This window comes from Myotis davidii, unplaced genomic scaffold (genome assembly GCF_000327345.1).
Source record: "Myotis davidii unplaced genomic scaffold, ASM32734v1 scaffold580, whole genome shotgun sequence".
NCBI lineage: Eukaryota > Metazoa > Chordata > Mammalia > Chiroptera > Vespertilionidae > Myotis > Myotis davidii.
Window position 1 is genome coordinate 932,021 of NW_006293313.1, and position 25,159 is coordinate 957,179.

Here is a 25,159-nt window from a genome sequence, read left to right on the forward strand (position 1 = left end):
AGAAACTGAAACGATTAAATGAGAAGCTGGGCATCGTGGACAAGCAGCCATCTCCAGAGGAAATTAGAGAAAGGGAGCGAGAAAAAGAACGGGAGCGGGAGAAAGAACTTGAAAAAGAACAAGAACGGGAGCGGGAGAAGGAAAGGGAAAGGCAACAGGAGAAGGAGAGAGAACTGGAGAGAGAGCAGGAAAAACAAAGAGAAATGGAGAAGGAAAAAAGGCAAGAAAAAGAGAAAGAACTAGAACGGCAGCAGGAAAAGGAAAGAGAACTAGAACTGCAGAAGCCAAAAGAGCAAGAAAAGGAATGGGAGTTGGAGAAGAAAGAAAGGGAGAAAGTGGAGGAAAAAATTGAACATAAAGAACCTGCTTTAGAACCTGTGGTAGAAAAAACAGAAAATGAGAACTGTAATAAAGGTATAATAGCCTCATTTATTCTTATATACACTTTACAAAATGCTTCACGTTACTCAAAGTGTTGATATCTGTATATGTTAATGTGTGTAATCTGATTTTAGAAATCTAAAATATAATTTCATGTGTAATCTAAAAAACAAAGGTTGTGGGGTTTGGGGGTTTTTTGTGGGGGAGAGAAATTAACTTTCATTAGATGCTTTAATATATTGTTTCCCTAATTTTTTTCTTGTGGTTAAATACATGTGACATAAAAGTTAGCATCTTAACCATTTTTAGGTGCACAGTTTAGTGCTATTAATACATTCATAATGCTGTGCAGCCATCATCACCATCCGTCTCCCGAACTCTTCATCTTGCAAAACCGAAGCTCTGTACCCAGTGAACAATAGCTCCCTTTTTCCCTCTCTCCACAGCCCGTGGCAACCATTCTACTTTCTGTCTCTCTGATATTGACTATTCTAAGTACCTCATATAAGTGGAGCCATACAGCATTTGTCTTTGTGACTGGCTTATTTCACTTGGCATACCAACCTCAAGCTTAATCCATATTGTAGCGTATTATAAGAATTTCCCTTTTTTTAAGGCTTACTATATGCCACATTTTTCTTATCTACTCATCTGCTGGTGAGCACTTGGATTGTTTCCATTTTATGTGCCTATTTTGAATAATGCTGCTGTGAATGTGAGTGTACAGAAATCTCTTTGAGACCCTGCTTTTATTTCTTTTGAGTTTATACCCGTTTTCTAGAATGAATATGACTATGGTCTTCTTTGGGATGAAAATTTTTCTTTTTGGTATGTGTATGGTTCTCCTTTTGTGTAATCATACTTGACACCCTTTACATAGAATAATGATTTATGTTTGAAGATAGTGATCACTATGTTATCATCAGACTTAAATTCATTCTTTTTCTTTATAAATAATAGTCCCTTGATTAAAAATATATCCAATGCATTTTATTTTAAGTATTTATAGGCTGTCTGTGTTTCCACGTAATTTCTTGGGAACGATAAGTAAATGTTGATAGTAACATTAATATTTATTAAACCATGGAAGATAAGAGGTGTTTGAAATGTTTTACTGTCACAGAAAATCATACAGATTTTTATATAGAGAAGCATTTGGACCTCTGATCTCAGTATTAATAAGAATCCATCTTTGAGGAAATCAAAGGTTTTATTAATCAAACGTTACCTCATTGATGGCTATCAATATTAGAATGCAAAACAGTCTTTTCGAGTATTGGGGATGATTTTATCTTCGTTTTCTTTTTAAATATAGCTAATAATTTCACTTTAGCACAAACATGTATTTGATAAGTGTTATAGATAAATTATCATTATCTTTTATCTTTTCTTTGGGCAGAGGATGACCCGGTTTTCACTAGACAAGACAGCAATCGCAGTGAAAAAGAATCCACACAAGTGGCACATGAAACAGAACCAGAATCAGGGTCTCAACCCCGGCCTGCTGTTTTATCTGGTTATTTTAAACAGTTTCAGAAGTCTTTACCACCACGATTCCAGCGGCAGCAGGTAACAATAAAAACGTTATCATGTACAATTGAAAAAGTTTATTGTTCAATAGTCTGAGAAATAATTTGACATAAAACCTATGATACATAAAGCACACTGGTTTTGCTAATTCTTGCCCATTTTAAGAATAGTTCGTTAATACGGATTTTACCTTGAACTTCTGTCATTCCTTTTTCATCTGCCTCCTTTATAGACACCACCTCCCTTTCTAGGGAATGGTTTCTGCGATACAATTAATGAGTGATTAGTTGCTTAAATCATGATCCCATAACTTGTCCTTTGTTCCTTTGTTTTGCCATCTTTTGCTGTTAAATGGCTCTTAATTCTTTTCCTAGAATTATTCCAAATGTCCTATTATTTCTATTTGATTGGTCATATTAATGTTTCTGATGGAAGTAGAATCTCAAGCTGAGGGGCTCTGCTATTTCAGGAACAGATGAAACAGCAGCAGTGGCAGCAGCAGCAGCAACAAGGTGTCCTTCCCCAGGCGGTCCCTTCACAGCCATCTGGGGCTGCCGTCCCTCCTCCGCCACACCGACCTCTGTACCAGCCCATGCAACCCCACCCTCAGCACTTGGCTTCCATGGGCTTTGATCCAAGGTGGCTCATGATGCAGTCATACATGGATCCTCGAATGATGTCAGGTAGACCTGCTATGGATATGCCTCCCATTCATCCTGGTGAGTTCAAATCCCCATTGTTGCATGGCTCACTTGTAGTTATGCAGGTTCAAAGTTTTTCATTTTTTACTTCCATTTTTAGTCTTAATTCCTCTAAGAACTTAAAAGGACTGCTAGATTTTTAATCATAAAATTAGATAACTTGCTTTTAGCTGAGAGTAGTTAAATGCCAGACACTAGTAAGACCAAATTCCTCTAGCTATTTTCTGTTTTGTAAATGTTATTTAAAGTTTTTAAGATGGAAAATTACTTTCATTAACAATATCTATTTGCTACATTGTTTCATTCTTTTGTTGTAGCTTTGAATTTTTCCATATATTATATATTCCATCTTAGTTTTTTCCAACATTTATCAGCCTAACATTTGTTTCATTGTAGTTTAGCTAAAAACAAAAGAATTAGCAGCCTTTCATGGAATCTATTGAAATAAATCCAGGCAGCCCATTATCAAAATATTGAGGAAAATTTATAAATGATAAAAACATGATCAAGAAATCCCATTGTGATATTGAAATTTTAAAAGGCACAATTAATAGCAAATTGATCAGCTAATTAAACTAGATTAATATTTTTCTATAGAATATATCTTGTCTGAAGTTTTTACTATTGGTGTGATTCTCCTTATGTTTGTATTAACATGCATAGAATTATAATGCTTGTCATCTGATTATATTTGTTTACTAATGGTAAAATAGGCTGCTATTGTGGTTTTGCTTGCTTTGTTTCCTCAGTTCTTAAATATATTTATTTAATAGCTATGAAAACCTCACTCATGAAAAAACATAATTGCCAGTAATCATTTGTTGAGTTCATTAATTTTATGGCAAAAAGTATTTGTTTAGCTTGAGTATATCAAGAATACCAAATAGCAATTAATAACCTACATTCTGTGTCTCTAATGTTTTTGTTTATTTCATTTCTCTCCCTCCCACCCGCGACCCCCATCTTTTTCTGACCTTTTGTGCAGGAATGATTCCTCCTAAGCCTTTGATGAGAAGAGACCAGATGGAAGGTTCAGCCAACAGTTCTGAGTCATTTGAGCATATAGCTCGATCTGCAAGAGATCATGCGGTTTCCCTCTCTGAGCCTCGTATGATGTGGGGGTCAGAGGCCTATCCTCATACGGAGCCTCAGCAGGCCACTGCTCCTAAGACAGCAGAAGAACCTGAAGGTGTAAGGTAATTATGAAAACTGTTCATAAACCCAATAGAATATTGTGGTGAAACCAATACTGTTTAGCATCCCTGAAGGTCATTCTGATTCAGGACTGAGCCACAAACCTGATAGCCTCCCATTTTGTGTGTCATTTCATTTTTGGACATATTTTCTTTTTTCTGGCATTTCTGTATTGATTAGGGCTTTTGTAAACTAGTTCCGTACTCTGAATTAAATGCTGAAGTTCAGTACATGTTAAAATTGGCATGTTTCTACCAGTGATAAGGTACTTGACATACAGTTTCACTAAAGTGTTGATGTAATTCTTCCACTAATGAGAAATGGCAGACATTTAATTATCTTATGGATGTTTTCTAAGATCAATCTAAAACACAATCTAATTCAAAGAAACTTTGAAGTAGCAGACAGTCGGTGGTCTATATAAACTTATACCCATAAAGTTAGTATTTCTGCCCTTTGTATATTATGATTTTTATAATTCTGATTCTTTGGGAAAGGTAGACCTACTCAAGGTGGTAATAGGTGGAAATTATCAGTCTTGATGTGTTAAAAAGTCCTATCAGCACAGTCTAAAGGAATGAACTTTAATGTTTTTTGTGGGGAAAACATAACAAAATTTTAGGTATACAGTACAACGTTGTACAGTATGTATAGCAGAGCAGAACTCAAGAACTTAACTCTTCTTGCCCAACTGCAGTGTACACCCATTTAGTAGCAACTCCTCATTCCTCCTCCCTTTGAGTCCCTGGCAGTTACCATTCTGCTTTCTGCTTCGATGAGTTTGATTACATTATATACTTCATGTAAGTGGGATCATTACGTATTTGTCCTTGTTGTGACTCTTTCACTTAACACAAAGTCCTCATCCATTAGAGGCCCAGTGCATGAAAATTCATGCGCTCAGCGGGCGGGGGCGGGGGGGGTGGTCTCTCAGCTCTGCCTGCACTCTGGGACCTCTTGGGGGATGTCCACCTGTTGGCTTAGGCCTGTTCCCCGGGGGATCGGGGGCCTAAGGAGGCGGGAGAGGCTCCCACTCACCACCTCTGCACTCGCAGCCATCAGCCCAGCTTGTGGCTGAGCGGAGCTCCTCCTGTGGGAGCACACTGACCACCAGGGGGCAGCTCCTGCATTGAGCATCTGCCCCCTGGTGGTCAGAGTGCATCATAGTAACCGGTTGTTCCACTGTTAGGGTCAATTTGCATATTACCCTTTTATTTATATAGGATACTGTATTTTCTTAACTCAGTCATCTGTCAGGGACGTTTAAGGTGTTTCTCCCTCTTGGCTATTTTTGAATAACATTGCACTAAACCTTATAGAGACATGAAGATGCTGTTTATGATTAGGATCCATTGTTTGCTTTAAAATTAGAGGCTTTATTTTGCTATGCACTTACATGTGTGAAAGATTTTGTCTTGATGGTTATGCTTTTGAATTCTCTTTATGCTAGGTCTGAAGCCACGCTGGATCAGGAACCGATCACTGCTGCTTATCCTGTAGAACATAGTCAGTTAGAGGCCCATCCAAAGGCAGACTTTGTTAGAGAATCAGGTGAGGCCGAAGTACAGAAGGTTTTAAGCAGGTCTGTGGAAGACATTAAACCTCCCCACTCTGACACAGTCAGTCAGTCTGCTTGCTTTGATGTTCCTGATCAGAAGACTATATCCACTCCTCAAGAAGAGCGGATTTCATCGGGAGAAAATCAGCCTGCCCGAAAAAGAAGCGTATCCCATGGATCTAACCATACTCAAAAATCAGAGGAGCAAAGAAACGAGACATCTGCCAGCATTCCTAAAGTAACCAGCAGGGGCATTGATTCAAAAGAACCAGCAGAAAGGTCAGAGGAAAAACCAAAAAAAGATGGCTTTCTACGATCTTCTGAAGGACCAAAACCAGAAAAACTGTATAAATCTAAATCGGAAACTCGTTGGGGCCCGAGGCCAAGCTCCAGCAGGAGAGAAGAAGGTAATGACAGGCCTGTGAGAAGGTCAGGTCCCATTAAAAAACCTATCCTTAGAGATATGAAAGAGGAACGAGAGCAGAGGAAGGAGAAAGAAGGAGAAAAAGGAGAAAAGGTCACTGAGAAGGTTGTAAAACTGGAAAAAACTGAAAAGAAAGATCCTCTTCCTCCACCGCCACTACCCGCAGCACCTATTCAGCCACAGGCCGTTCCACCACCACCTCAACCAGAACCAGAGAAATTTCCTTCAACAGAAACTCCAACTTTGGTGCAAAAGCCACCTCCAGACACTGAGAAGCCTTTGGAACCTGTAAGTAGTGCTGAGATAGAGCCTGCAACTAAAACTGTAAGTCAGACTGTAACAGCACCAACAGTTAAAGAAGAAAAACAACCTGAGAAAGTTGTCAGCAAAGACCTTGTCACAGAGAGGCCTCGGTCAGATTTAAGGCCAGTAATTAAAAAAGAATCCGCCCAACCTCCTAGGACCTATTGGAAAGAAGCGAGAGATAGAGATTGGTTTCCAGATCAAGCATACAGAGGCCGAGGCCGAGGAGAATATTACTCCAGAGGCCGAAGCTATAGAGGCTCTTACGGAGGGCGGGGCCGTGGTGGCAGAGGGCACACTCGAGAGTATCCTCAGTACAGGGACACTAAGCCTCGCACAGAGCATGTGCCCTCAGGACCTCTCAGACAGCGAGAGGAAAGTGAAACTCGCAGTGAGAGCTCCGATTTTGAAGTTGTTCCCAAAAGAAGACGACAGCGAGGTTCCGAGACTGACACCGACAGTGAAATTCATGAAAGTGCAAGTGACAAGGACAGTTCAAGCAAAGGAAAGTTTCCCAAAAGAGAAGACCGGTCTGAAAACAAAAAACTTGTAAAGCCTCAATCTTCTTACAAGCCTGAAAATCATGTCCGAATAGATAATAGACCTCTAGACAAACCGTACATAAGGGATGATGACAAATCTAAACCAGGCTTCCTTCCTAAAGGAGAGCCCACCAGGCGAGGCAGAGGGGGGACATTCAGACGCGGTGGGAGGGACCCTGGAGGACGCCCCTCGCGCCCTACCACCTTACGGAGACCTGCCTATCGGGAAAATCAGTGGAACCCAAGGCAGGCAGAAGCTCCTAAACCAGATGATGGAGAGCCACCAAGAAGACATGAGCAATTTATTCCTATACCAGCTGATAAGCGACCTCCAAAATTTGAGCGAAAATTTGACCCAACTAGAGAGAGGCCTCGAAGGCAGCGTCCTACCCGACCACCCAGGCAAGATAAGCCTCCTCGATTTAGACGGCTCAGAGAGAGGGAGGCGGTCTCAAAAACCAATGAGGTGGCAGTGCCCACAAATGGCACAGTGAGTAACGTGGTTCAAGAACCAGTGAGTACTGCTGGGGATGTTTCTGGGAATAAGACTCCAGACTTGTCTAACCAGAACTCTTCAGATCAGGCAAACGAAGAATGGGAAACAGCCTCAGAAAGCAGTGATTTCAATGAGAGGCGGGAGAGGGATGAAAAAAAACGCGCTGATTTGAATGCACAAGCTACTGTGAAGGCCGGAGAGACTGTTTCAGCCCCCAAAAGAGAAATAGCAAAGAGAAGTTTTTCTAGTCAAAGACCTGGCGTGGACCGCCAGAATCGGCGTGGCAACGGAGGTCCACCCAAATCTGGGAGGAATTTCTCAGGTCCTAGAAATGAAAGAAGAAGTGGCCCACCATCCAAAAGTGGGAAGCGAGGGTGAGTCCTTTGTTTCACATATAATTACTTTTGTGCCTTTAAAGAGACACAAGGTAGACTTCTTGGTTGAACTGTGCAAAGGAGCCAGTCTAGGTAGAGGACCACACATTGTTCTCCCCAATTATCTTTTCTGTTCTCCAAGTGTAATGGGTGCTTGAAGGAGAGAGTTAATGTCCCTCAGGAGTCTCTGCCTGCCTGGTGTCCAGTAGGGGCCTTCTAGGAATTTGTAGCTTTGGGAAAATTTATGCACCTGGGGCTGCATCTGTACAACGTTCTCCGTTTTAGTAAGTCCTCTTACTGATGAGTAGCCCACCTTTTTCTTTGTTTCTCATTCGCTGTGGTGCTCACAAGTGTCTTCTGGACTTAAATTAAAATGTTATAATAACTATAGACTATATCACTTTGTACTGGTTTATAGATAGTGAATGTTGAGCTTAAGGATAAATTATATTCCCCCTCTAGCTGCAAGCCTACAATAAATGTTGCAGCTAGAGAGAAACCCAGAAAGCAAAGTCCTGCCCAAACACCAAGGCCACCACTAACATAAATACCAGGTTATTGGATTTTTTTAAAAGAATTTTTCTAAACTGTGCTAAACTTAATCTATTCTTTTAAATATTAAAATGTTGGTTAGTTATTGATTTCTTTGGTATTAGAAAAATAAATAAATCTAGGCCTGGCAAGTTGCATATACTTAGCATTTCATCCATCAATGAACATTTTTGCTTTCTAATAATTTAGAAAAAGTTCCAGGGAGATAATCCAACTAGTTGTGTTTCTTGGGAATCTGCTTAACAAAAATTTGAACATCCTTTTGTAAGGTCCAAAAGAAAAGGATAACATATATTACAATAACTTTGCAGTTATTGACTATACCTTAACTATTAGAAGTTTGAGTAATACTTAAGATATTCTTGTGGATTTCTAAGCAATGTAGATTTCAACTACTTAGCAAGAGTTTAGTGCCATGTAAATGCTAACAATGCTGAACCTGCAGAAACAGCAGTTGCACCTTGTAGTTAAAATGAATGGTGTAAGAGTCCCGTTTAGAAGACAAGTGCCTATTTTTCAGATGTTGGAGGTCATGCTTGTGTTAGGCATTAACCCTAACTTAACTCTGGTGCCGAGTCACATGTAGAAATTTTTTGGTATTTGCAACCATAGTAAAACAAAGACTTATATTTTTGATATTTATTTTATATATTTAAATGCCATTTAACAAAGAAAAATCAACCAAAAAAATGCATGTCATAGGTTTGCCATCACTGCTATAGGCTATGATGAAAATGGAATTTTAAGCCCATCTTCTCTAGCCTGTTTTCATAAAATATTTATAAAATGAACCAAGATTAAATTTATCTGTTGGGAAACAAAAACTTTAGAAATACATTTGTTTTATGAAGTGAATTGTTTCCATATAAAAGTGTTTTTTAACGTGTTTACATTAATGTATAAATCTGATTAAACTTTTAAAAAAACATGGTATAAACATAGAAAGCTTTTCTAAATTTTTTTTCATAGGCTGCCCTCTTGTGGAAAAGAGATGTAATGCCCTAGCTGGTTGTTCAGTGGTTAGAGCAGAGGTGGGCAAACTTTTTGACTCGAGGGCCACAATGGGTTCTTAAACTGGACCGGAGGGCCGGAACAAAAGCATGGATGGAGTGTTTGTGTGAACTAATATAAATTCAAAGTAAACATCATTACCTAAAAGGGTATGGTCTTTTTTTTTTTTTTTTAATTTTTTTCATTTCAAATGGGCCGGATCCGGCCCACGGGCTGTAGTTTGCCCACGGCTGGGTTAGAGCATCAACCTGTGGACTGAAGGGTTCCAGGTTCGATTTCAGTCAAGGACACATGCTCGAGTTGCGGGCTCAATCCCCAGTAGAGGGTGTGCAGGAGGCAGCTGATCGATGATTCTCTCTTATCAGTGATGTTTCTATCTCTCCCTCCTCTCAGATCAATAAAAATATATTTTTAAAAAAGAAAAGATCCAGTAGTGAATACTTTGTACTAGCTTGGGTTACAGATTTTCTGCTATAAAGTGTTGCTTAGCTCATTTATTTATAAAATGATAAACAAATAGATACATAAGAACCTTCAGGATTCTCTAATTTAATTGCTGGGAAGAACAACCCTAGTCCATCTCCTTTACTGGGAAGCTCAGTTTTAGTGAAGTTGTTTTCAACTAAAGCCACTAAGGCTTGTTGGTTTTGAGCTAAGGTCTTTTATCCCACTGTTATTTCTTCTTAGACTAAACTTTACAATTGCCAGTGAAGGATTCCCTACCCGAGTGTGGCGGTGGTAATATCTCAAATTATTATTTTGTAGGCCATTTGATGACCAGTCTGCAGGCACAACTGGTGTTGATCCTGTCAATGGCAGCTCTGCACACCACCAGGAAGGAACACCTAATGGAACAGGACAAAAGAACTCCAAAGATTCTGCAGGGAAAAAAAGAGAAGACCCAAAACCAGGCCCTAAGAAACCCAAAGAGAAAGTAGATGCACTGTCACAATTTGATCTCAACAATTATGCAAGTATGTCTTAGGTTCTATTTACTTATTTTATTTATTTACCTATCTGTCTGTCTGTTTGCTGCATTGAGTTGGATGCTATACATAAAAAAGTTATCAAAGAAGGAAAGAGTTGACCTAAACAATAGAAGCTGAATATGAAGCACTGACTTAACTTGAACTAAAATAATAACTGTATACATGTGCTGTCTTAAATGAAAGAAATGCTAAACCTCATTGAGTTGTGACCTTAATGAGATAGGTATCTAAGATATGGTAACTAGAGAATAAATGATAGTATGGAAGACTGTGTTGCTATGGATACTTTCAGAAAGCTATGGAGTGAAAGAATATTGGATGCAAAGGATGACAATAAGAGCATGTTTAATGAGGGAGTTAAGGAATTAGACACTTAGGTGAAAATGAGCTATTTGTCATTCACTCAAATGAAACTTAGACTGGAAAAACTGAATAAAATGGAGAGATTTACTAGGTTAAGATCTGATCTATTTTAATTTTTTTAATATTGCTTAATGAATCTAGATGTCTTACATTCACTGGGATATATGATAATTTTAATAAGACAGCTAGAATAATTCTTAATAGGACAATGAGTGGAGTCATTCATGTGATGGGTTATGATATGTGTGCATCCATGCCACTTGTTTTTAACAAGTACACATTGTGACAATAGTCTGTGTAAAATAGAGGCATTAAGAGTCATAAGATCAGGTTGGCTAGTCAACTTCACCTAGCAAATGGGCATCTCAGAGCTTACTGTATCCTCTGAAAAAGATAAACAGCAATACCCACCTCTTAAGAAAGGCTAGATGCAAATGAGGTAAAGTGCTATATAGATTTTTACAGCATAATACAAATCTCAGTCTGGGAGAGGTAGAGATTAAAGTGATTTGACTAGATAATAGGGTAATATTTATTTTTAAAAAACACATTACCACTGTATTGCTTAAGGAAAAACTACATTGTTCAAAGCAGATAATTTTAGAACTTTTATTTTTCCTCTAGAGAGGAAGGGAGAAGGGGAAAGAGAAACATCAATGATGAGACAGAATCAGTGATGGGCTGACTCTCTCATGGCCCCTCCTGGGGCTCAAGCCCACAGCTTGGGCTTGTGTCCTGACCAGGGAGCAAACCGTGTTGTCCTGGTTCATAGGTCCACGCTCAACTACTAAGCCACACCGTCTGGGCAGGACTTTTATTTTTAACCTTGTTTATGAAATCTTTTCAAATCTTACTAATGAATGGACATCTTATGGCGTGGGTAATGGATTACACTATGAGTTACAGGAAGAACTAGACCTTTGCCTTATCTTTCTTTTTTAATCACTACTGGATGAGCATTTCTATGTATCTTTTCTATTGGGGGGAAAAATATTTTAAATCTTCTTCCATACCCACAGGTGTTGTTATAATTGATGACCATCCGGAAGTAACGGTAGTTGAAGACCCACAGTCAAATTTGAATGATGATGGTTTTACTGAAGTGGTATCCAAAAAACAACAAAAACGTTTACAGGATGAGGAACGCCGGAAGAAGGAAGAACAGATCATACAGGTTCAGTGTTCCAGCTTTTTGCTAGTTGTTCAGGTTGTTGCTCAAAACATGTTAGCAAATAATCAAGGTTTCTGTCTACCTGGAAAGTCAAGGCTGGATTTATTACTCAGTGTTGAGAGTGACTGGATTTTCACAACTTTAAACTGTTTTAACCAGTATTGAGATAAATTTTAAATAGAATATAATCACTGTTAAGCTTAGTGTATACCAGTGGTTCCCAACCTTCCTAATGCCGCGGCCCTTTAATATAGTTCCTCAAGTTGTGGTGACCCCCAGTTTCATTGTTACAAAGTGAACATAATTAAAGCATAGTGATTAATCATAAAAACAATATGTGATTATATATGTGTTTTTCGATGGTCTTAGGCGACCCCTGTGTAAGGGTTGTTTGACCCGCAAAGGGGTCGCGACCCACGGGTTGAGAACCACTGGTGTAGACCCTTACTTTAGTAACATATTTTATGTTCCAGTACTAGTTGTCTTGTTTGCTTCATCTTGTCAGCATTAACATTAAATTATCTTGGAAACCTAGTAAACGCAACTGTCATGATCTAAAATTGCAGGTACTTGACTTAGAAAGTTTGAGTTGTAATCTAAATTAGTTCACTTATTAACACACAAAATGAATAAGTTATTCTATTTAAATCACCCCAAATACCCCTTTTGATAAATGCTGACACAGATAAAAATAAGTTGAACACATGAATTATAGTGATAAAGACCTCTAGCAGATGAGAGAGCTTAAAATCGAGACACTATAAAAATTGTATGTGGATAGTAATACTGAGTTCAATTGGACATGACCTTTACAACTAGATAATTTCAGAAGTCATTTGTTAGTTATTATCTTTGGGATGGTGGAATTAATAATGCATATATCCTGTGTAGCATAGTGCCCCAATAACAACTAAAATACAGAACAACTATCATCCAGAACTGCGGGAAAGCTGGCTTAGTGGAAGTACTACAACTAGAGAGGTAAAGAAGAAAGCACATTGAAACTGGTACAAGGTACAGAGGCGCAGAATGCGCTGACACCTGGGTGTGCCACTTTTTTAATTGGGAGGAAGATACAAGCTCCCTCTCGCTCTGAGCTCCAGTGCCGGGTGAGACTCTGGGGGATCCAGACATATACGGGAAGAAACTGGACTGTCTGGCATCGGGGCAGGAACACAGAGGCGTCTTTCCTCCAGAGGGAGGTGCTCACAACGGTCATTGTTACTGTGCTGGGACTTCCCTGGTGCAGGGCTGACTGGCAGCTATTGCTTTTTGCACCATCCTGAAGATTCCCTGAGACCCCTACCCCACCCAAGCTGTGGGCAGTGGATTTTGCATATGAATGGCCTGCCCTTTCTCAGCCTAAAACCTGTGAAACAAGCTGCAGCTTGGTCATGGAGCCCCAAAGCTATCAAAAGAAGGCCCAAGGCTGGTACCAGCATCAGCCTGCCTTCCTTTACAGCTGTGCCTGGTCTGGGCACTACCAAATCCAATACAAAGAGGAGGAATCTGCAGATCTCTCTGTAGCTCCAGGGTGGCCCCAGGCAGTGGTTGACTGCATCTCCTTAGAGATCCAAGAACCAGTGTACCTGGTGGTCAGTGTGAGACCATACCAGATTACAATTCTTCACATCCATAACTGACACACTCAAGAGGCAGGCTCAGTGAGCACCAAAGCCCCACTGAAGCAAGTCCTGCCCCATAAGGGTGTCTTCTGCACAGCAGCTCTTCCATTGTAGACACAGCTGGTCATCACAGCCAATTGGCCTGGAGGTCAATTCCCCCCAGTGATACCAAAAGCAATCAAGGGTTAACTACAACAAAAAATGAAGAACATCATATCTACCATCAAGAATACACGGGAAGGAATTAAAAGTAGGTTGGATGAAGCAGAGGATCAAAACAGTGATTTTGGAGAAAAAGTAGTGGGAGAGGACATTTGGAGAAGAAAAACATAATGAAAAAGAATGAGGATGGTTTAGGAAAACTTGGAACAACCTGGAATGAAATAACATCTGCATCATAGTGGTATCAGAAGGAGGAGACACTGAGCAAATGATCAAGAACCTATTTTATGAATAATAACGGAAACTTTCCCTAAACTGGTGAAGGAAAAAGATGCACAAGAACAGGAATCACAGAGTCCCAAATAAGATGAACCCAAAGAGGCCCACAAGACACAAGATCATTTAAATGATAAATAGCAAATACAAAGAGAGAATATTAAAAGCAGCAAGAGAAAAACAGTTACCTACAAGGTTGTACCCATACGACTGTCAGCTGATTTCTCAACAGAAACTATGAAGGCCAGAAGGGAGTGGCAAGAAATATTCAAAGCGATGAATAGCAAGAACCTACAACCAAGGTGACTCTACCAAGCAAAGCTATCATTTAGAACTGGAGGTCAAATAAAAGGCTTCACAGGCAAGGAAAAGCTAAAGGAGCTCATCACCACCAAACCAGTATTATATGAAATGCTGAAGGGTATCCTATCTAATAAAGGGGGAATATGTAAAGTGGCCATCACACCATCACAAAGATGGTGGCACCAATAGCCACAAGAAGGTGGTGCCCAGTCCCCTCAGCCCTGCCAGAGTCCTCCAGTCCTTTCAGCCCTTCCAGGGGAGGTGGGGCAGGCACACAGTGCAGCTGGGCTGGCCTAAGGCACAAGCAAGCCTCGGATGTCGGCTGCCCAGGGCTGTCCGAGGCTTGCGCTGCCGGCAGTGGCAGCAGCAGAAGTGTGATGGGGGCGTCCCCTTCCCCTGGTCACTGGGTTGCCTGGCGGCCCTGAGGGCTCCCAGACTATGAGAGGGGACAGGCCAGGCTGAGGGACACCCCCTCTAGTGCATGAATTTTCATGCACTGGGCTTCTAGTTCTTTAAGAAGAGGAAGATGAAAAGGGTCAAGATGAATTATGAACAACAAAATCTCTATCAACAAGTGAATCTAAAATTCAAATGAATAAAAAATCTGATGAACAGAATAAACTGGTGAGAGTAATAGAATCAAGGGCATGGAAATGGAGCGGACTGACAATTCTGGGGGGAAGGAGGTGTGGGAAGAGATTGAACAAAGATCTTACATGCATGTACCTATGGTATGCAGTACCTACTGACACAGGCAGTGGGGTGGGGTGGGAACCGGATGGAGGGGAGCTATGGGGGGATAAAAGAGGGACATCTGTAATGATCTGAACAATAAAGATTAATATATATATATATGTATGTATATATATATATATATATATATGAAAATGCAAAATATAAAAGGATGTATAATACATTTGTCTTTTATTCCCAATCACATCCTGGCTTCTCATATTTAAAATCTCATGAGCAGCTTTGACATTTTTGCTCTGTGAAGTATCTATTTTGAATAGTTAATGGAGCTAAATTAGCAGTAGGTAGCTTTGTTAGAAATCATATTTATGAACTGTTACTTTTAGCTGTTAATGACATTATTTATTTTTACCAATTTTTTAAGATCTGGAACAAAAAGAATGCCAGTGAGAAAGGAAGAAGTCAGACTTCTAAGCTTCCTCCAAGATTTGCCAAAAAACAATCTACTGGGACCCAGCAAGCCCAGTCTCCAGCTCCAGCCTCAGCCCCAGGTCCAACTTCAACCTTGCCTTCAGGTCCAGTTTTAGCCTCACCCTCGGCCACAGCTGTATCTGCATCTCCAGTCCTAACTTCAACTTCCACTCCACTCCCAACTCCAGCGTCAGCTCCTACTCCAGCCTCCACTTCAGCTCCAACCTCTTCTTCAGTTCCAGCTCCAACCCCAATCCTTGCCTCAGCTTCAAATCCAGCCACTGTCCCCATTCTTGCCTCAGCCTCAATCCCCATTCTTGCTTCAGCCCTACCACCAACTTCAGCAACACCTCCAGCTAGCTCAGCCCCAACAGTCCCAGCCAGTTCGGCCCCAACTGCCCCAGCCAGTTCGGCCCCAGTCCCAACCCCAGTCTCACTTCCAACCCCAGCCCTTGTCACAGTCACAATCCCAGGCCCCACTGCCCCAGCCCAAACTCAGGGACAGACTCACAAACCAGTCCAGAGTCCCTTGCAGACTACAGCACAGTCTTCAAAACAGCCACCACCTTCAGTTAGACTGCCTTCAGCTCAAACACCCAATGGCACAGATTATGCAGCCACAGGAAAATCCATCCAGGCCTCACAGTCACATGGCACTCTTACAGCTGAATTATGGGATAACAAGGTGGCCCCACCCACTGTGCTGAATGATATCTCTAAGAAATGTAAGTGCAACAGAAGTGAGGGCTTGGGAATATTGGGGTTTGTTTTTACTTTGGTTTATATGTTCAGTATGGGGTTTTTTTTAGCCTTTTCTTTAGTAGGAAGCAGTTAAAGTAATCTTAACTTCCTTTCTTAAAACCTTTGGTTCTAAATCAAAGGTGTTACATTTTTAATAGCCATATTTTATATGTTGATAAAAGCAATACACAATGGGAACTTATATTTATTTTGGTATGCAAGAATCTCTGAGTGTGGTGTGAAAAGTAATTGTTTTATTGTTTAGTTACTATTAAATAAAGGGTTATAAAGATTGGATTAATAGCCTCTCAATTTTGGTGTTCACATTTCCTGTGGCTTCTTCTCTTCAGTAGGGCCCATTAGTCCACCACAGCCACCTTCCGTCAGTGCCTGGAATAAGCCTCTAACATCGTTTGGATCAGCTACTTCATCAGAGGTAGGAATAGACTTGCTAATGGTCTTGGTGGGGTTACTGGGGCAGAGCTTCCTTAAAACAGTTTCTCAGATTTCAGCATGCATCAGAATTCTGTGTCGTCTAGCTTTCTGCTTATTCATCTTTTGTCACTGTTCCTAACTTGCTGTGTTCCAGCTGTTTTAGCCTTTTTTATTCTTGACCTTCTACTAGGTGTTTGCTCTGCCAGAAACACTTTCAGTATGACCTCCTGGGGTCTTTCTCCATCCACCAATCTAAAATGGCTTCACCATATTTTAATTTTTGTGTATTGCTTATCTGACTTTTCAGTTTTCTATTTTCTCTATCCATTATAATGCAAGGTCTCCGAGTTAGATTTTGTCTCTGCATCACTGCCTAGCACACAGAAAGTGCAACAAAAATGAGTATATCGTTTTATTTTCACAGCACGCTTAGAAGTAGGCAACACTGGTATTGCTATCTTCTTTCCCCCATTCATTCGTCTGTTTATTTCTTGCTGGTAGTGTCTTTCTGTGTTTGTTGCTTTTACATTTCTTTTAAGTGATGAAAGAACTTGAGGCTGTGATGGCCTATGGTTACACTCATGACACAAAAATCAGGACTTTAAAAACTTAAGTCTTGCCCTAACTCAGTGATGGCGAACCTTTTGAGCTTGGCGTGTCAGCATTTTGGAAAAACCCTAACTTAACTCTGGTGCCGTGTCACATATAGAAATTTTTTGATAATTGCAACCATAGTAAAACAAAGATTTATATTTTGACATTTATTTCATATATTTAAATGCCATTTAACAAAGAAAAATCAACCAAAAAAGTGAGTTCGCTTGTCACCTCTGACATGCGTGTAATAGGTTCACCATCACTGCCCTAGCTGGTTTGGCTTAGTGGCTAGTGTCGGCCTGGGGACCAAAGGGTCCTGGATTTGATTTCAGTCAAGAGCACATGCCCAGGTTGTGGGCTTGATCCCCAGTAGGGGGTGGGCATGCAGGAGGCAGCCAGTCAATGATTCATCATTGATGTTTCTCTCTCTCTCTCTCTCAAACTCTCCCTTCCTCTCTGAAATTAAAAACAAAAAAATTAAGTCTTGTCCTAGTTTTCATTTTATTAGTTGTTTTCTAATACATACAAATCATTGTGTTTAAGGGAAGGTTCTCTTAAAACAATCAATGGCAGTTAATGTCAGTTAATATGTGGGTTACTTAAGCTTCCTTCTATTTAAAATATGTGGGGCTACATAAATCATGCAATCAAATCTGAACTCTGTTTGATAGCAAGTTTTTAAATATTCTATTACTAGGGAACAAAGAATGGTCAAGAAAGTGGAGTTGAAATTGGAATTGACACAATTCAGTTTGGTGCTCCAGCTTCAAATGGGAACGAAAATGAAATTGTTCCTGTGCTTTCGGAAAAAACTGACAAAATTCCTGAACCTAAAGAGCAACGGCAGAAGCAGCCACGGGCAGGCCCCATCAAAGCCCAAAAGGTAAACACAATTCATACTCCAGGGGTCCTTGTATAAAAGCCACTAACATTTATGAGAGCAAATAACAGTTTTAAGTTTTGTATTCAATGAATGCTTTTGATCATGATCCTTTTGTGTTTGTAAACATTGACTTTAGCTTCCAGATTTGAGTCCAGTAGAAAACAAAGAACATAAACCTGGTCCTATTGGAAAGGAACGCTCATTAAAAAATAGAAAAGTAAAAGATGCCCAACAGGTGGAGCCAGAAGGACAAGAGAAACCAAGCCCTGCTGCAGTCAGAAGTGTAGACCCGGGGACAGCAAAGGAAACCAAAGCCGCTTCAGAAATGTCTACTGAAATAGGAACGATGATCTCAGTGTCATCCACAGAATATGCCACTAATGTGAAGGTGAGCAGCATCCAGAGATCCCCAGTTCAGCTGATGCAAATCATGTCTAAAACAACAACCTTACACTTTTGTTTGTTTGTTTTTTGCTTGAGACATACAGCACTATAGACTATGGGTTACTATTACTAGAGATTTTATTTCATGGTGTGCATGTGTGATCTAAAGAAATTCCTTGCAATAAATTATTTCCTTTTTTGTGGAAATTTACTCTTAATTCTGTACCATTCGGTTGTTTAAAGTGAAAAATGCCTACATAAGATTAAGATGCTTTTTATTTGGGTTTGTAGACTTTGAAAAAGTTTCTCTCCATTACTTTTGTTAGTGGAGTTAACAGTGGAGCTTTATTTTGCCCACTCATGAGATTTTGAAGTCAGGAAATAAGGCAAAGTTTAGTAACCCCAGTATAGCCAATTTTTTTCCAGGGTTGGAACAATCACTATTGCATTGATTAAGCCCCAGAGGAAGTAGTTGACTTGTGCTTAGGGACCACATTGAGTTAAAGATAGATTTTTTGAAAACTCATTAAGGCAAATTCCACTGAGTAACCTAAAGGAGCTAACACTTGTGAGAATAGCAAATTTATGTCTGCCATTCCAGGATGTGTATTTATTGAGAAGAAAGAGAGATGGACTCTTTCATATTAATTTGAGTATCTTTCTCTTAAAAGCTCATGTGATTTAGTTCTACCACATTTAAGGAAGAGTTTCATGATAATAAGCAAGAGTTTATCCTAAAACAGTGAATTGCGACAGCTAAGATCTTGACATTCATTTACTTACTTTTATTTTGAAGAGAATAAAAGAGTTGCAAGTAATCTATAGATTGTGAGAACCACACAAAGAATTCTTTTAGGAATCCACAGAAATTAAATCTTTAGTACTGATGACAACCTCCCAGTATTGTGCAGTGCATTTTTAAAAATGCACAGGATCCAAACAGAAGTGGAAATGTTATTATTTCAGCAGTGGTTCTCTGTTTTATCCCACTGTTGGTTTTTAAGTTAAGATTTGGGAGAATTCAGTCTTAAGGTTTGTCCTCCTATTGCTTTCTTCCGAAACAACTTTACAACTGGTAGGCTGTAATTAGAAAGTGACTCATTAATTCAGTTTAAAATCTATTTTTCTCTATTACTACTCCACAGGAGTCTGTAACAGACTACACTACACCTTCTTCTTCTCTGCCTAACACTGTGGCTACTAATAATGCAAAGATGGAGGATACTTTGGTTAATAATGTAAGTAATCAACTTGTGGTGTGGCAAGTTTGGATAGAAACCTGGCTGTTATACGTACTATATGGCCAATATTTAACTTTTCTCAGGGGACAAGTTAATAGCAAATTTGTATTTAGGAGCACTGTAATGTAATTAGCAAAAATAATAAAAGTAGAGTTTTTGTTTTTCCTCCTAAAAGTTGTCCGCTTTCCATTTAGGATCCAGGCCTTTGCTGCTTCGGCTTAGTGTCGTCAGGACTAGTCCATTACCCTGGTTTTGATAAGAAGTTTGGTTCTTAGCTATCACATACTTCAGTGTTTTATTTTTGTTGGTAATTTTGTTCTTAAATGAAACCATTTTATGATTCATGAAAGCTCACTCAGTAAAAACACAATGTCACCAGAGATTCAGGTACTTCCTTTTTGAATTTGAAAAAAATTATACCAGGCCTTAATAGCAACATTCCTGTTGTGAAGACTGGGCTATAATGTATATGTGCTTCAACAACTTTTAAATGCTTCATTAAAAGGTGATAAGTCATGTAAATTTGGCTCTGGTTTCTCAGAGCAACCATGTTATAATTCAAGATTGTGTTACAAGTCATCATAGTCCATCATTTTGACTAGTTCACTGACTGAAAAATTGAACGGCGAGCCCAACAAAGTTAGGTGACCTGCTGTGGTAGAGAGCATTTTAGGAGTTACATGTGAGGCCCTTGTTTTGGAGGGCACAGATGGTGGAAATTTGGTCAGCTGCTTTAAATGTCATCCCGTATAATAAGCAAAGGCATATTCTTTTCAAAAAATACCCTTTATAGATATATTTAAAAGTCGTTCACACAGGGCTTTAACTCTATCATTTTGAGAATAAAAATCTTGATTATGTTTTGGTACAAAGTTTTTCTTATACTTTCTGTTCCCTCTAGCATCAAGCTAGAGTCAGAGAGGTGACATGCATTAGAGACCATTTAATCCAACTTTGTGGTCCAACTGAAAGGCTCTTGCAATGTAGCTGAATGCGTCACACGTTTTCTCTTTGTGATAGGAGTGCACTTTAGGAGCTGGTTAATGTAATTTGTCCAAATTTAGATCTTACAAAACTTCATTTCATAGGCCAAACCTTTCCCCTGACCTTTTGGAGAAAGGTTGAAATCTACTTAACTTCCTGTAGGAAGTAATGGAAAACTTGGGAAGGACAAAAAGACTTCCTGGCAAATTGCTCACTATGTAGATTATCAAATAATCAGTAACATATCAGTAAAGTTAATTGTACTTTAATTGTGGTGTCTTCTCAGTTTAAAAAACAGAGTATTTCTTAAATGTTACTTTTTCAAGAAAGTATATAATGCTTTTCTGTCAAATCCTCTAAAAATGACTGAAAATATTCATATGAGCATTTTGTTGGTTTCCATGTGGTTTGCTAGGCTAATGAACATGGTGAGTTGTGCACAGAAACAACTGAGGGGAAGAGACCCGATCTTGTGTATCAGTGAATAATCTGCGTTTGATTTTAGCAATTTATCAAGAGTACGTTTGGAAACAGGAAGATCAGGTTGGGTCACGGAGCATCATAAGTGGTCACCAGTTTGGAATCATTCCATAGCATTGCTTATTTGTGCCAAGTATGGTGGTGATTTTGAATTTAGTTAATATAGTGTTAAAAATAATGTCCAAAGTTTAGTTCCTTTTGAAATGTTTTTGTTTTCTTCATTAGTTTGTTTGGTTGTTCTATTTTATGGTAGGATTTCTGTCTTTTTAAAAATTATACTTAAAAGAGGCTTATTTCTCTTATTGAAGCTTAATATACTTTTTTAGGATCTTAGTTGATATTTATTGGTTAGTGTTACCTAATAATACAGTTGTTTTGAATGTCTTGAAGATATAAATGCTGGTGATGATTTTGATTATTATAGCACAGCTCATCTCCAGTAACTAGTCTGTGGTATCAGAATCTCCATAGTGTCACAAAGTGATTATCTGGCACCCTAGTATCTCAGTCATTGTACCTGAACAACTGAGGGAACCATCAAAATCAATCATGCAATAAATAGTACATCATAAAAAATCTCAAGACCCAGGGACTTAGAAGGGGAAAAAAAGATATGGGTAGTGAGTCTCTAATATCTTCAGGCATTTAACAATATTTGCCGTAATTGTGTCATTAGTATATATTATATAACAAAGCAATTTGTTTAGTGTAATGGGGGAAGCAATATTCCATATTTTCCTTCCAATATTCCTTTTGTTCTTGAATATAGTTGACAGAAAGTTTGACTATTTCAGGAAAGAGATTTATTTCTTAAATGTATTATATTTATCATGTTGAATGCTTCTGATAGAACCTGTAAATCCCATAAATGGGGGAAATTGTATTCCCTTAAAGCTTTGCTGCATAGTGTATGGTCCAGGGACCAGCAGCCGTAGCATCACCTGGGAACTTGTTTGAAATGCAAAATTTCAGGCCTTGCTCCAGACCAGCTGAATCAAGATCTGCATTTTAACAACATCCTCAGATGATTTGTATCTACATTAAAATATGAGAAGCACTGCCATCAAGGGTATGCCTTATATTTGGGACAGGCTCTTTCAATTCATGCATAAAACAGCAGAAAATATTTCTCTTCAGAAGTTTTATCTAAGATGTCCAAAATTATCAATGACTATAAACACAGTCTAAGTAATCGAATATTCATGTTGGCTCTGATGAAAAATAGAACACCCTTAGAGTATGATAGCATTAACTGGGCTTTGGTAGCAGACCCAGTTAGTTAGATTATGATATGTGTTGCCTGCCTTTTCAGGTGCCCCTGCCCAACACCCTTCCCCTCCCTAAGAGGGAGACTATACAACAGAGCTCCAGCCTAACTTCAGTTCCTCCCACTACTTTCAGCCTCACCTTCAAGGTATGTACCATATCCATCTCTAAAGGTCCATGATTGTTGCATGCAAGGGGGACATACGTTAATACTATTCTCTTGGGTTTTTTACTAGTTTTGTGTGGTAAGCAACAATGCTAAGCCGAGGAAATGATGTGATGTCAAATTACACCTTAAACTTTTATTAGCTTCTAATACCCTTAGCAGCAACTTGCTATCCTCTCTAAAGTAAGGCCTATCATGCTTGTGAATTTGGTCTTAAAATTACAGGAGAGTAAGTCTCATGTGAATTGAATGAAAGCATTATAGCAGTTAGAACATTTTATGAAGCAGTAATTATGCAAGTGATTTAGAATTGATTGTTGGATAATTTTTCAATAAGAGGGCAAAAGATTTTGGACAACACGTGCTTTTTGATGTCAAGAAGTTTAGGCTTCTTTTGTTTGTTTTTTAATCTCTTTATAATGTTGAGCTGTGTTATTAATGCTTTGTTATATTTGAGTTGTTTGAGAGCATTTTCAAAGAGTTCACCTCAAGATTAGTCAATGGTTAAAAAAATGCAGACATAGAATTAAGTGAGGGGTTTTTAAACGCAGGTATTCTATGTGTAATAGCTGGACCTCCTAATGTGGCTCTGGTTGTCAATGAATCTTTCTGATGGTCGTCAGGAGTGGAAACGAAATTGTTTCACAATGTGGACAGTGTTCACGTTTAGACTCTTTCTGTTTGAGTCTCCAGCCTCCTGACCACTTGACCCTTTGCCCCCCAACTTGTGTGTAAGAGGCTTAATGAGTGTCGGCTGAGACTATAAAATTTGTGCTGTTCGTTCTTCTCCCAGTTCTTACTACTGACTGCCAAATCCTATTCCACTTGAACGACTGTCTCAGTCTGTTTCATCTTATGTATTTATATTATTTAAGGAAGTAGTCTAATGCCACATAAATAAGTATAATGCCATTAATTATTCTTTAGGCCATTGTTAATTCTTCAGAAAAACCCTTCAACATTGCCTTTTACTCAGTGTTTTTAACACTCCAAGAAAAAATAGTATAATTTTAATTACTTTAAATTTCATTAACTTAAAATTTCCTCTTTATTTGTACTTCTGACATCCTTCTGGGTAACATATAAGGTATAGAAAAATTCTGTTATGTGGGTATTATATACACTATATTTATTGAGGGGAAAGGTGAATTTCCTAGAATTTCCAAAATTGTAATCTGAATTTTCTTGCTGCTTAAGAAATGAAATAGCCTGGCTGGTGTGGCTCAGTGGTTGATGTTGGCCCATGAACCAGGAGGTCACGGTTTGATTCCTGGTCAGGGCACATGCCCAGATTGCAGGCTTGATCTCCAGTAGTGGGTGTGCGGGGGACAACCGATCAATGATTCTCATCATTGGTGTTTCTATCTCTCCCTCTACCTTCCTCTCTGAAATCAATTTTTTAAAAAAAAAAAAGAAATGAAGCCAAATGTATGTGATCTACATATATTATGCAAGTTTGATTAGACATGACTTAATGTGTTTTCACCACAACAAAACTGGTATAAAAGACATTGCTCTGTATTAAAAAATCTCTAAACCATAAAAATCTCAGATTGCAAATTGCATTATGTTTAATTTCATAAGTTATTTTTAAACCCACCCTCCCCACAAAAAAAGAAAACACACAAAAAACCACTCTTGTTTTAAAATAAAACACATGTGAAACCAAAGTGATAGTGAAAAAACTCAAGCAAATATGAATTATCTTATATTTCAAATTTATGGAGATGACATTAGTCATTAAGAAAAGGTTAAATTACATATAGTGTGTGTTTTAACAGAAAAGCGGGGAGGCATGTAATTCTCAAATTCTCACAATTAAAATAAGGTTACAGTTTTAAAAGTTGGTACTTGAAGAACTACAAGCTTCTTAGCAGTACTATAAAAAAATCTTATTAAAAAAATCCTCTCATGTGAATCATTGCAACTGAATTTTGTGTATTATCTTGGGTTTTCCTTTTGGCCCACCCAATATCTCGACTACTAAAACTAAAAATGTCAAAACCTATGTGTTTCCTCCCTGTTCAAATAGCTTTAGGATAGTGAGAATCTGCATCTGTTCTCTCCAGCTCTGTGGCCATCAGCCCCTGTGGTTAAAATCACTGGGCACTGGATGTGGCTGATCCAAGTTCAAGTCCAGTGTGTGTTTCAGTATAAAATAAAATAGACACTGGGTCTGACAGGTTAATATTTTTTAAAACATTAAAACATCTCAACTTTTATGGTGATTATACGTTTTTATGTTGTGTCGAATAAATGTTATCAAAATTAGAATTACCTCACCCTGACCGGTTTGGCTCAGTGGATAGAGCGTGGCCTGCGGACTGAAGGGTCCCAGGTTCAGTTCCGGTCAAGGGCATGTACCTAGGTTGCGGGCACATCCCCAGTAGGGGGTGTGCAGGAGGCAGCTGATCGATGTTTCTCTCTCATCGATGTTTCTAATTCTCTATCCTTCTCCCTTCCACTATGTAAAAAATCAATAAAATATATATATATTTTTTAATTAGAATTACCTCTTTATTTTTTAAAATACAACTACTAAACTTTATATATGTGGCTTACATTTATATGTCTGTTGAACAGCAGTGCTCTAGAGAGATTGAATATAGATTGAAATAAGACCTCTTTCTTCCTTTTAAGAAACTAGGAGACGACTGCTAAAATCAGTAGCCCCAAAGCCAAATAGGGCAGTCAGTACCTGAAACGCCCAAGGAGGCTTTGATGTGAAACAGGTATCTCTGCTGCACTCAAGCCTAAACCTGTCTACTTACATTAACTTGTCAAACGCTATGAGCATAAAACAGCCAAACAAACGGTGCCTGTCATCTGCCATTTGAGAACTGCTGGCTTAAAAACAGAGTGT

At 38.9% G+C, this 25,159-nt stretch overlaps 1 protein-coding gene across 1 annotated transcript in view; it reads left to right on the plus strand.

Annotated features, from left to right (window-relative positions):
• Window positions 1–25,159, plus strand: part of PRRC2C (proline rich coiled-coil 2C) — a 78,193-nt gene that overhangs the window by 37,461 nt on the left and 15,573 nt on the right. Inside the window, 13 exon segments of the mRNA XM_006767032.2 lie at window positions 3–414; window positions 1,781–1,950; window positions 2,381–2,630; window positions 3,598–3,808; window positions 5,257–7,503; window positions 9,832–10,040; window positions 11,438–11,592; window positions 15,073–15,844; window positions 16,211–16,296; window positions 17,590–17,775; window positions 17,912–18,163; window positions 19,305–19,397; window positions 22,177–22,278. Coding sequence (XP_006767095.1) covers window positions 3–414; window positions 1,781–1,950; window positions 2,381–2,630; window positions 3,598–3,808; window positions 5,257–7,503; window positions 9,832–10,040; window positions 11,438–11,592; window positions 15,073–15,844; window positions 16,211–16,296; window positions 17,590–17,775; window positions 17,912–18,163; window positions 19,305–19,397; window positions 22,177–22,278 — 5,145 coding nt within the window.